Source organism: Haemorhous mexicanus, chromosome 3, assembly GCF_027477595.1.
Source record: "Haemorhous mexicanus isolate bHaeMex1 chromosome 3, bHaeMex1.pri, whole genome shotgun sequence".
Lineage (NCBI taxonomy): Eukaryota > Metazoa > Chordata > Aves > Passeriformes > Fringillidae > Haemorhous > Haemorhous mexicanus.
This window is the reverse complement of record NC_082343.1, coordinates 115,073,593-115,086,915: the sequence shown is the minus strand read 5'-3', so window position 1 is coordinate 115,086,915 and position 13,323 is coordinate 115,073,593. Positions and strand designations below refer to the sequence as shown.

The following is a 13,323-nucleotide window of genomic DNA, read 5'->3' as shown; positions in this document are numbered from 1 at the left end:
GAGACAAGGTCTTGGCTGCTGCAAGGAGTCAAGAATAGTCATGTTGTGAGTGTAGGACAAGCTTGGCAGGGAGGACTGGTCTGGGCAGGAGTCCCTTTCTCTGTTCAGAAAGGCTTTTCCTCACGGGATCCAGACAAAATCTCTTCATGGCAATTACTAGCAGAACATGTCCCAGTTACCGTCAAGCAAAACCAGAATTTTCATCCGAGACCCCGGAGATATCCCTGCAAAACCAATGGGATTTAATAATAAATAATGGCAGTGAAACAAGAGGGAGCCCATCTTCACCCTGCACTCGGGATGGTGAAGGGTACCTGGTGCCTGTGTCTAGGTGTTACCCAAAACACAGGGATGGGATCAGGAAAAATCCTGTTTTCCTTCAAAACGGGGAAAAAGGGATTGCCTGTCTCTTGCAAAGTAGAGATCCAACAGGAGAGCCAGTGAAATCAGGGTAGACTTTAAATAAACATAATAAACATACAGGGATAAATATAATCCAGGAGCCAGCACAGCTCCTGTAGAATGGGGATCACCAGGGGTTTGGATGCAGCCACCAAATTTTTAGGAGGGTGAGGACCCCCAATATTGCCTGTTTTAGTAGCTGAGATGCTGCCTCAGCCTTCAAAAAGTCCTGGGAGAGCTGCGAAAATGAACTCTCAAAATGGAGTCTGGTGGGTTGGTTGCAACACATCAGTGTCTTCCAAGAGCAGCAGGACACTGTAAATAAGCTTTTCATCTGCTGGAGGAGTGGGAACAGGGAGGTTCTGATGGTAAAGGAGACTACTCATTCCTAAAAGGGAAGAGAAAAGCTTGGCCAGGCCATGGAAACAAAGTCTAAAGGAAATGAGCTACCCAGCTTTTGCAGCAGCAGAATGGGGAAGCAGTCCTGGCGGCCAGCTGGGAAAGCAGAGCTACCTCCATCCTCTCAGTGGGCTCAGTTCAAAGCTGGAGATGCTTCTGCAGCAGAAATCCCAACAAGAATGCCATTGGTTCAGTGTGGAATGGATAAAATGCCAGGGGATGGGCACTGCTGCACAAGGAGGCCGTGCAGGGGCCACCATTGCAAAGTCTGGCTGTGGGGTCATCCTGGTGGGCTGTGGGGTCATCTGCAGGAAGGCTTTCCCAGGAATGGCTTCAAACTGACAGAGAGTAGGTTTAGATTGGATATTTGGGAGAAATCCTTCCCTGTGAGGGTGGGGAGGCCCTGGCACAGGGTGCCCAGAGAAGCTGTGGCTGCCCCTGGATCCCTGGAAGTGCCCAAGGCCAGGTTGGACAGGGCTTGGAGCAAGCTGGGATGGTGGAAGGTGTCCTTGCCCATGGCAGGGGGTGGCACTGGATGATCTCTGAGGTCCCTTCCAACCCAAACTATTTGTGATTCTACAATTCCATCATTTCACACTCGTGTCAGGGCCTGCAGAGACACTGGAGAACATCTGGGAGCTGACATATGAAAACAGGGTGGAAGCCACCACCAGAAAGACCCGGCTTGGCTGGGTGAGATCACAGCCTGTGCTTTCAGGTCAAGGGAACAGGGACAGATGGGCACATCTGGAGTGACTGGGAGCTGCAAATGTGAGACTTTTTCCCTATTTAGTGCCCTTTTCCACAAGCTTTCTCAGGGCTCCCCCTCCAGCTGCTTTCAGAGGACGTCCCTGGGCTGAGGAAGCAAATTGTCTGGGTTTCTGGATTCCAGAAGCTCCATCTCGTGGCTATGAGATCCCAGGCTGGAAGAAACAGAGGAGGCCCCAAGCTGAAGGGATGTGCTCCAGGTGACACACAGGATACCTTAGATACCAGAAAGACCTCCCTGGGATGCAGTAGGGCAAACCACAGCACATCCAATCCTTTTTATTGTTCATTCTTGCTTTTGAGCTGCTTGAACTGCGGCCATCACTGGGAGAGCCTGTGCAGCAGGCGGCTGCAGCTGCTGGGTTTCCCTGCTGTCAGCAGTGGGAATGTGTGTCAGAGCAGAAGCAGGTTTCTGTCTGGAGCTGCCACGCTGTCACCCTGCTCCCAGGATGACTTGGCAGACACTACAGCGGTGCTCAGCCTTTGCTGCACCTCGTGGTAGCTCCTCCTTCCCACCTCAGCGGTGGACGACAGCAGCTTTCTAAAAGAGCAACTTCCCTTTTCAGAGGGATAGGAAGTGAAGCTCATTTAGCAAAGAGAGGTCACCCATCAAAGGCTGAGGGCCTGTCCTAAAGCTCAGAGCACTCCCCCTAACCTGACACTGCTTTTTTCTTCCCCAGCCCCAAACCTGGGGAGCTCCACCTCCATCCCCTGTCCTTAGCTGGAAGAGAACTGGGAAGGGAAAATGGGAATTGGCAAGGGGGAAGTTTGGCAAATCTGCAAGGGCTTCCTCATTTCTTTGTCTCTCAGAGCAGGCACACCTGGCTGAGGCCTGCTGGGCTGGGTGTCTGTCCTGGTTGTCTCCAGTGCCACCCAGGCTTGGAGCCTGTCAGAGGATGCTGCCGGGCTCTTTTCAGTGGTGCCCAGCTGGAGGATGAGCAGAAATGGACATAAAATAAACCACAAGAAGTTCCACCTCAACCATGATGAAGCAATTCTTGATGTGGAGGGTATCAGAGCACTGAAACAGCTGACCAGGGAGGGAGTGGAATTTCTTCTTTGGGTGCATTCCAAACCCACCTGGTCGTGTTCCTGTGTCACCTGTTATAGGTGATCCTACCTTAGCAAGAAGGATGGACTGGTGATCTCCAGAGGCCCCTTCCAATCCCAAACTGTTCTGGGATTCTGGGATTTAGGGATTCTGAGATTCTATGCTGACCCTCCGGGGTGATGGACCCAGTGTGACCCCCGAGGACCTGCAGACCCCTGTGTGTGGCCCAGACATCCTTGCAGCCCTCCATGGGGTTGTCTTCCTTTGTCAGGAGCACAGCTGCACAGCCAAGGCTGATTCCCATCCCATGTTTCCAGAGGGGGCACCAGCCACGTGCACCCTGGAACAGCTGCCCTCACCTCACACATCATGGTGTCCTCAGCCACCCTCTTGTTGTCCTTGTGTCCTGTGGCTGGTAAAGGTCTTCTGCCATGACCTCAGCTCAGATCTGCCCCGTGAAGCTTTTGCTCCTGTAAACAACATCACCAGCGTGGGGTGACCTTTAGCTTGTGCATCACTCCCGGCAGATGTTGGCTCGTGTTTGTCCTGCTCAGTGGGGGCAGCTGAAGTGCAAACGATGTGAGGTCATCCCAGCCTCCAGCTGGCTGAGACCAAGTGTCATTTTCCTCCCTGCTGCCTCTTACAACGCAAAGATGACGCCATGCAATTACCCACAGAGGTGTACATGGTGGTTTTGGGGGGCCTTGTGTTTGCAACAACTTAAAAAAATACACTGACAACACCACAGATGAGCCAACATTTCACATCCACCATGGGAAGCCTCTGTAGAAACAAATCCGGCTTCTTATACAACATTTCTCTCCCAGGACAGAGTTTCAGTCTCTCAATTGAACATGCTGAGGCAAAGTGAGAAAGTCACTTCCTCAGAGTCACCCACAAGTCCCTGACCAGGTCTTAATTCGTTAGACCACGCTGCTATGGTCGAGTAGGTTCATAGAGGGATGGAGCTGGCTGGAACAAGATGTGTTTCATCAGTAAAAGGTCTTTTTTTAGTGACAGAAAGGAAAGATCATTGCAAAGCCAGTTTGTTGGGCTGTTTCCTAAAATTTGGTGGTTTGCATAGTGGAAGTACAATCCATTCACAGTCATTTTCACTGCTTTTAACGACAGCTGTTAATAGCCTGTGGCATTTGCTGGGGTTTGTGTCTGGGCTCTCTTTGTGTTTCTTGCCTCCCTCATTGTTATTTTCATTGGCCAGGTTGTCTGGGAAGTGCAACTCCCACCCCCTCCCAGGTGATCATTTTTATAAGCAAAATAGAGCAAAGAATCCTTAGGGGGGGAGAAAAGAGTCAGTTCTGACACAAAGACCTGATTAAAAAAAGAAATCCCATTAAAAGCATTTGCAAAACCAGGCTGCTCCTGCCGTCTGGGGGTGTAAAGCTGTTGGTCTCATGGATGGTGTGGATGTGGTGGAAGCCAGAGGCCTCGGAAAGAAAAATTTGGGAAGGGCCTTCAGCCCCATGGAGCATCTGTCATGGGTCCGACCAGCGGCTCGCGCGTCCTCAGATCGTGTCCCCAGGAGCAGCAGCGTGGGAAGCAGGCAAGTCAGGAACATCCCACCCCCATCCACGTTCCCCTGAGGGTGGGGAGAGGCACAGCAGGTTTTTCTCTGTCTTCATCACCCTCCTGTCCCTCCTTGCCTTATTTCCTCTCCCCACAATCTGGGGGTTCAAGAGATGATGGAGGCACTTCCCAGCTCCTGCTGGATCTGGCACCTAGGGATGGTTGGCAGGGATGTTGTTCCCCCTGTCTGCTGCAAAAGAGGGGAGGACAAAGAAGTGCCAGGTGTGCACATCCTGGCTCTCCCATCCCCCACCATTCTCCCAGGGCCTGGAGGGGAAGAGAGGATTTATGTGTGGGGAAGGCTGACAGGAGCTGGACACAGCTGTGATGAGTAGGGAAGTGCTCTGGCATCCCATTGCTATTCCTCACATGCAGCTGGAGGTGTTCAGGTGGGGAATTAGATGTTCATCTCATGGAGATGAACATCCTTCCCTATAGCCCTTTGCCTCAGCTGAGTGTGGTAGGAGGAAGCATCATTCCCTCTGAAACGGTCCAAGGAACAGAATTCCTGACCACCAGCCTGCCACCAGGTTCATTTCTCCTCCTGGTCCTATAAAATGTTTCCTCTTCCTAGGAAAAGTCATCCTCTGGGATGTAGGGCCTCCAGGAAGAGCCTTTCCCAGGGCAGAAGTTTGGGTGGCCACACACAAAGGTGTGGAGCCCATCCACCTCCTCATGTTCTCAGGGCTGGGAGGCCAGGAACTACATCCCTACAGATTCCTGTGATGTGTCCTCCACGTGCTATGGAACGGAGCATCAGGGATTCTGGCCAAGGGAACATGGCTTGTGCCCACTTCCATAGGGTTTGGATGTCAGATAAGGGTGGCCTGCAGAGGGGATTTCTCCCTTCTGTGCCCCTGGTTACCCAGGACCCATCCACAATTTGGCCCACGCCAACACTGGGCAGAGAGAGGTTTGAGTTGAAATTTGGGTTTAAATTCCAGGCTCTGCAGGAAGTGCTGTTGAGCAGTGCAGTTTTGTCATATAAAACCTGTCCCTCCTGAAGAACCCCAGAGCAGCTGCAGGTACCCAGAGGGATGAGCCTCATTCTCCCGGACCCACCCTCCTCCTTGCCCACTCCAGTGCATCCCACTGCCCCTGAGTCCTGCAGAGCCATTCCCAGCAGACATCCCACCTTGCTGCCTGGGCTGAGCTCATGAGGGAAGCATGAAGGGAGGTGGGATAAGCAGTCTGCCCTCCTGCTTTTCCCCTCTCCAAGACCCTGATCCCTGGCTCAGTTTCCTGGCCCGCAGCCTCCTGCAGCCCAGCCGAGCATCCGTTGGCTTCCAGCGGGATGCAAAGCTCAATGTAAGCAGCCATTTTTCCTCCAGACAGATGTTTTGATTAGGGAATGACCATTCTGGCAACAGGAGGCTGTTTTCTTCTTCTGGAATGAGCAAGAAGCTTTTATTATCTTCTTCTCTTTATTATTTTTAATTCCCTGTCAAAAGACTTTCTGCATCTGCTTAAACTCAAGGTTTTGGAAATCTGTGCGCTCCCACAGCCCCCCAGCCTCACAGAGCCTTCTCCCAGAGATTGTCCCAGCTCTTCAGAAAGGCCTGGAACAGATGGATTTTCTGCTTGTTTCACTTGATTGGGCCAGCTTCACCTGCAAATCATGGCCTAAGAAAAATGGTAGATTTAGGGCAGATATAAATTGTAATAGAAATGGAAAGCTGGCTTGGATTGTAGCAGGAGACCCTAAAAATAAGCCAGTAGGCTTCAGTCTCTTTCCTGAAATGTGTACCCCTCACTTAGGGATAAATCACAGGACCACAAAGCTCCTGGATTTATTCATCTGCCCTGGGCTGTCAGGGAACAGATATTTCCAAGGCAATTTGGCCACACTGGCTGTGCTCAAGCCTGGGGCCTAGACAGAGTTCAAGCCAGGGAGATGGGATGCACTAGAGTGGGGAAGGAGGAGGATGGGGCCAAGAGAAGAAGGCAGCTACAGCTGCTTTGGGGTTCTTTGGGTGTGTGAGATTTTAAGATGGATCAGCCCCAACATCAGCACCTCGCCTCAGCGGGAGAGCCCGGCTGCTCCTGGGGGTTCTTCACCTTCCCTTCAAGGACCTTTGGCACGGACCAGAGTGTTTGACAGAGTCCTCACTGCGCAAATAAAACCCAGTATCCATCGAAGATCAGGACTGGAATGGGGTCTGAACACTGCCAGTTCTCCAGTGAGGATGCAACATGGAAACCGCACATCTGCTTCACTCCCCAGCAAGAACCAGGATGCTTCTTGCTCTGGGCTCTCCTTGCTCTTCACAGGGACTTCCTGCAGTGCTGGAATCATGGAATCACAGAATGGTCTTTTTTGGATTAGGAGGGACCATTAAGCCATGGGAAGGGACACCTTCTACTACCCCAGGCTGCTCCAAGACCCATCCACCCTGGCCTTGAACACTTCCAGGGATGGGCCAGCCAGATTATGGCCACCATGTCACAGAGGATGGCTGTAGCCTCCACCTTCTGCCTCTGAGAAAGACCTTGCTCATGGTTTCAGTGCTCTTTATAGCACAGCACATTGGTTCAGAGTTGTCTTCTTACCTCCTCTTAGCAACAAAGCTGCAAATTACTTCAAAGCATGAGCTAAAAAGGACTTGACCGAAACCCAGCAGAAGTAGAAAATTGTCATGACAAAAACTGCTTCAGTAGCAAATCTTTCTTCTTATTTAAGGAGCTGATCCATCACGATCTTCAGTAATTCTTCAATTTTGTGTCTTACAAAGCAATCTGAGGGTGCCAGGTCAGGAAATGTTCTGAAGAGCTATTTTATTGAGGGGAAAGAGAATTGAAAGCACTGAGAACTGGAGGAAATTTTTTACTGAACTTTTTTGCTCCTTGCTGATGCAAAAATGCAAATCTGGAATACTTAAATTATTGCATCTGAAGTGAATTGATTTCAGCAATTCTTTCAGGAGAGGGAAGTACTTGCAAAGAGAAATCCAGCATTTAAAACCCTTCATAATAGGCTAGATCTGAATTTTCAAAGAAATTTTTTTAGGGTTTTTGAATCCATTTCCTTTTTAAAATATGTTCTTAAAAAAATAGACATTCATAAGTCTTAAAATGAATTAAAATATCTGATCTTGCTGAACTGTTAAAACACTTTGTTGCACCCACCACAGAATCTGGATGGAAAGAGAGCTCATTTTGTGATTTCAGTAGGCTTAGGGGTTTTTTTTTGGAGCTGCCCTCAGAGTGAAACTCTATTGGCTTACTTGGGTATTAACCTCTTTTTCCATGGCAGTTTCATAGGGTTGAGGCAATTGGTGAGCCAAGACTTCTGCTTTTCTGTTCAATTTGGTCTTGTTTCCTTTCCTACACTGGCCCATGCAATCCCAAGGCTGCCTGTCAGTGTCCTCCACATCCCTCTTGCAGAAGGTGCTGGATTCTCATCAGAAATTACTTTAGATCTCTTCTGCCCTGGTGGAGGAAAGCAGCAAATGGCAGTAGGTGGTGCAGGGGCTGCTCACTGTGAAAATGAGATGGGCAAAGATTTGAAATGACAGAGCCTGAGGCAATGGTGTGAAGGTGAGTTCAGGGAAGTTTTGGTTGGATATTAAGGAAAGTTCTTCCCCCAGAGGGTGGTCAGGCACTGAACAGCTCCCCAGGGAATGGCCAGAGTCCCAAGGCTGCCAGAGCTCCAGGAGTGTTTGGACAATGCTCCCAGGGATGCACAAGGTGGGATTGTTGGGATGTCTTGGGTAGGGCCAGGAGCTGGATCGATGATCCTTGTGGCTTCCTTCCAACTTAGGATATTGTGTGATTCTATGATCTTCAAAGAGCTCCCTTTGACTCATTCCTGCAGAAATGCTTGAACCTGCACCCACCTCATTCTGTAGCCAAAATGCCACCTCAACTACCCCTGTGAAGGCTGCTAAAATTGCATTCTACCATTCCTCAACGTGGGCACCCACATGAGCCCCAGTTTCAGAGGTTCTGCTCCTACAGCCAGTGTTCCTCTGACCGGCACGTCTGTCCCACAAATTCAGGGCTGGCTGCACCACAGAGCTCATTGTCCTGGTGTCTGTTGGCTTCTTCAGCTTGGCTCTTCCAGGAACATCTACTATTCTTTACTCATGACCTAGCAGCAGCTAAGCTGGACTCATAAAATTGTAGAACATCCTGAGTTGTAAGGGGCCTGTAAGGACCATCAAGTCCAGCTCCTGGTCCTGCACAGGATCACTCCAAAAATTCCATCGTTCTGTTTCTGAAGCTGTTTTTTGCTAAATGTTTTTATGCATATAGAATCATAAAATCCTGGAATAGTCTGGGTGGGAAGGGACATTAAAGACCATCCCATTCCTCCCTCTGCCACTGTCAGGGACACCTTCCACTCTTCCAGATTGATCCAAGCCCTGTCCAGCCTGGCCTTGGACATTTCCAGGGATGGGACAGACACAGCTTCTCTAGGTACCCAGTGCCAGGCCCTCCCCACCCTCACAGGGAAGAATTTCTTCCATATATCAGGCCTAAATTTCCCCTCCTTCAGTTTAAACCCATTACACCTTGTCCTATCACTCCATTCTCTGATGAAAAGAATATGGAAAAAACTTTGTGTTGCCTTAAAACTTTTTGTTCTGCTTGTTCTGCTTTGATTTTTGGTCACTTCAAAAAGAACTTGTTTTAGAAGCTTGAAGAAAAAAAGTTTCCCCCTCTTAGTTATTAAATAAAAACAACATTTTTAGATGAGAAATACTTTAAATTCACAAAAGGAAATTTCTGTGATTTCCTTAGTTATTATACTCTCCCAAGCACTCCTTTCCACTGGGAAAAAAAGTAAAAACAGGGTGGGAGAACTACTCTAAGTGGCTTTTCTCATTTGTTTTTTCTTGTTAAGATAATTTTTAAAAGCATTAATCAGAAGCGAAACACATTGTTATGACACTCACTCAACTCAGCCGCTTTTATTTTTGAAAATAAAATTACTTTTTACCAATCGAGGGTTCCACCAGCTGTGAAATGGGAACCAGCAGCTTGCTGTATCCAGCAACATTTGTCTGCAGGACCATTTTGGGATTTGTAAAACACCTCCTGGCCCAAAGGATGGTGGCGTTGGCTGCCAAAGGTGTCAGAGGCAACAGGGAGAGTGGGGCTGGTCGATTTTGTAGGGACTGTGCATCCCCAGAGCTGTTCACACCCCTTCTGTGTGTTTGTGGGAGCAAGTGACCTTTGTGGGAGGCTTGACTCGAGATGGGCTGTGTTGTTCCCCTCTCTGAGCTGCTTTTGCATGGCTGTGTCTCTGACACGTGCATGGAGACAAAGCTGAGCCTGTGCAAGGCTGCAGAGAGGTGTTTCCAGTCTCAGCAGGGTGCAGAAAGGGCTGCAAAGTCCCCATTGGGGTACACAGGTTAAGTTGTGGTCCCCACTCCTCTCAAACCCTGACAGAGAAGCTGGGATGGCCCCAAGCCCCTGGTTGGACTTGCTGAGGTTGATGTTCCTCCAGGCCTTTCCCATTCTGCCCCACCAGTGCCACTACTGGGTACCAGAGTAATTAAAAGAAGATTCTTGGCCCATGGGAGAAGTAGGACACGGTGATGGTGTAGATGGTTATGATTGGATTTATAGACAATACAATAAATATTGCCAATGAATATCTACATAACAGCTCCATCATCTATTGCAGTGGTTGTAGTGTCACCAGGTAGTTTCTTCTGTTGAACCATGAGACCTCCTTGCTTTCTAAACTGCTCAAAGAAATCTAAGTGTGGCTCACTCCACTTATTCTCAGATTTGGTCTATGACTAAAGCATTACAATGTAAGCGAGTTCAGCTAGAAATGTACAGATCTTTGGCCCTGCAGAATTCACATGGAGCTACTTTAGGGTTTATCTCTGTACCTGACCAGAACTGAGAGCTATTACTCACCCACCCAAAAGTTGCCCATCTTTGGGCTGGATGTCCTGCAGGTGTCCCTGCCAGGGTGAAGACCCATCCAGAAGCTCCCTTTCCCTCTTGGAAGATACTTGGTCCAGAGGGTCCAATCTCCAACAGCATTTTATACCCTTTTGCATGCCCCCAAATCATCGTAAACGTAATAAAATAATAATAATAATAATTTATTTATTTATTTATTTAGTTGTTTGTTCTATATTCCATTAACTATGTGAGTACCTGGTGTACTTACGATTGGACAAATTGCATTGCCTGACACAGAGCGGAAGGGGAGAGGGAGGATGTGTGTGGGAGGATATATTTGATGGCCAAAATATCTTTCGTTGCCATCACGCATTGAGAGCAACTGAAAACCCCAAAAGCAGCATCCATGATCCTGTAGATGATCTGTCAATCCTCCCAGATCATCCTTGTGACACGGCAGTCAAAGCAAATTGGTGACTCGTGCTGCATCTCACATTCCCTAAATCTGCCAAAAATATGGCAGTTGAATGAATTATCTCTCATTTGGGAGCACAGTATATCAGAGATCCCAGGATTTTCCAGTGAGACCATAACAAGGACAACAAATCAATGCCAAACTTGCTGGTGGATTTTCTGTCTTTCACAGCTGGTAATGAGTGATAGCTGAAACTTATCCATCGTCCAGCCTTGACTTTAAATGATACCTTGCTCTTCCCTGCTGCTGGAAGAAAAAAAAAAGAAAAAAAAAGAAAATTTCAGCCACTCTCATGGCAAAAAACCCCATGATCTAGAATCTGAAATCCTGTCACAAAGTTGTGAGGGGAAGAGCAGGAAAAGTTCCCCTAATAAATCATGTACCATTGCACCACCAGATTTGCTAAGCAGAGCAAGCTCTGGGTACAACCTGGAGGCTGCCAAATGAAAATGAAATTGCTGCAGGAACTGCTCTGGTTGATTTAATAGGTGAAACTTCCCCTCCAACTGTGCTGTCAGTGCCTGGAGCAGCGCTGAGGCCTGGGGACAGATGGATGGGCCATCTGTAGACCCAGGTCAAAGGAAATCTCAGAGATTAAAAAGTTTTGGGTGGGGGGGAAAATGTGTATCACCCTCTCCTGAAATATTTCACCAGTTCCTTCTATTTTGCACACCTTATCAGTAATAATAAAAATAAAGCAGAAGGGTGAAGACATTTAAAAAAAAAATGAAAAAACCAACACTTAAAATATTGTGGTGTCTCCATCAGAAACCTCATTTTAGAGTCCCAGATTTTGAAATATTAGATCTGTGCTAGAAAGCTAAAAAAAAAAAAAAAAAAAAAAAAAAAAAGTTGCTTTTACTGGAATATTTTGGCTGGGAGCTTTTCTGAGCACACTGGTTGGAATCTGACTACTAAAAGACAGTACCAGACTGACATTTGGGGGGTGTCCCTGGACCTGAGGTCCCTGATCCTCCATGATCACTGCAGACCTCGAGGTATTTTAGCAGGAGTAGGAGTCAATGTGTCTCTGCACAGCTAAGAGTGTTTAGGGTTTAATTTTGGGGGGTTTTGGGCATGTAGACCACACCTTCCAAGGCCTTTGGTTCAAGGCAGACTTTGGCACTGGATGTTGCACTTCAGCAATGCTGGCTTCATCTGCTCCTTCATTTTTGAGGCTCCAAGAAGAGTTTGGCCATTTTGGCTACCCAGACCCATCATTATACTTGAATTCCAGACTGGAGCTGAAATTACATTTCTAGGATGAAAGTCAAAGTTGGTCCTCAAGCCCAAGTTTGGAAACCTTAATGCAGACCAGATGATGATCCATGGAAAAAAATTGATTAATTTGTGTCTAGTGATCCTTAGGGTGTCCAGGAGGTCTGAGACATCCACAGGGTATAGGGAAACCTAATCCATGATTTCTGGGAGAGCCACACCTTGGGAGGACCCAGAGCACATCAAAAAGTACCAGAGTACTGCAGATGGATGAGACAGGCCCTCAGCCCACATTTTACAGGCAGGACGGATGCAGGCTGCACCACATTCCTAAACTTCTTGCAGCATTCCAAAGGGCCAGAGAGGTCCTGTGGCTTCCTGGACAAAGCAAGTGTGAGCCTGAGCTGCTGAAACAAGAGGAACAGCAGGACTGGTTCCGTGCACAGCGCGGCCACATCCGCGTGCTGCCCCTGCTGCGTGGGAGGGACAGGAGCTGCAGAAAGCCCTGAGCTGCCTGAGGTGACTCCTTCTAGGGCCAGGGACTGTGTGACCCTCCTGAGGCCCTGGTGCAGCTGAACAGCTCAGCACGGGGCTGTTGATAAATCCATCTTCATCCCTCCGGCATCACCCAGCTCTGGATGTTTGATATCAGGTGGGGATCTCTGAGTTGGAGAAGGGACGTGTCCAAAGCAGTCATTTGAGCCTCTTTTTCTGGTGACTTGTAGTGTCTGTTTGAACCTCATTTGCAAAGTGTGAAACACCAGAGTCATGTGGGAACAGAAACCATGGGGTTCTCAAGGTCCAAGGTAGCAGAGGACTGTAGACAGGATGGCTTTCGACTCCTCTCTTCGCTGTCCCATCGTCCTGCATTCTGATCTTCTCCAGCTTGTTTCTCATGAATGCAAAGACTTTGTCCCCCAGTGCCTGCACTTTTCTCCAAAAGCAGTCCCATTAAAACCAATTTCTGCTCTTCCTTCCAGGATGGGGTTGTTTGGCAGCAAAAATCAGCTGATGCCCAATGAGAAACACACTTCTGGAGGCAACCCAAAAACCAAGGGCAAACCTCCTCCTGCCCCACCCAAGGTAAGCCTGCAGTTTTGTGTCCTTTTGGGATCCCCCCACAGCTCAGTCGGTATCTGGGGTGATGCAGGCAATATTTAGAATCACAGGATCACAGAATTATTGGGGTTGGAAAGAACCTGAAAGCCCATCCACCATCCAGTTCCACCCCCTGCCATGGGCAGGGACACCTTCCTCTATCCCAGGTTGCTCCAAACCCCATCTCCAACCTGGCCAGCCACAGCTTCTCTGGGAAACCTGGTCCTCCCAGCTGATCCCTTTTGCACAGGGGTGGGAAGGGCTCCGAGGAACCTCTGTATATTTCAAGCCCCTAAAACACAGTGTATTGAAATATCTTCTCATCAGCACTTTGAAACCCAAGCTGATGTTGCTGACTTGCAAGATGGGTCAGATTCAGGCTAAGATTCAAAGTTGCAAACCACAATGGAAACTTCACCACTGTGAGCCCTCAGCGGGTTCAGTGAAGAGGGTCAGCAGCAGT

The 13,323-nt window shown here is 48.6% G+C and overlaps 1 protein-coding gene across 1 annotated transcript in view; it reads left to right on the top strand.

Annotated features, from left to right (window-relative positions):
* The window catches only part of BLK (BLK proto-oncogene, Src family tyrosine kinase), a 44,128-nt gene that overhangs the window by 5,266 nt on the left and 25,539 nt on the right, over positions 1-13,323 (top strand). Inside the window, exon 2 of the mRNA XM_059843104.1 lies at positions 12,743-12,845. Within this exon, the coding sequence (XP_059699087.1) occupies positions 12,744-12,845 (102 nt within the window). The 5' untranslated portion in view covers position 12,743. The remainder of the gene's footprint in view (positions 1-12,742; positions 12,846-13,323) is intronic.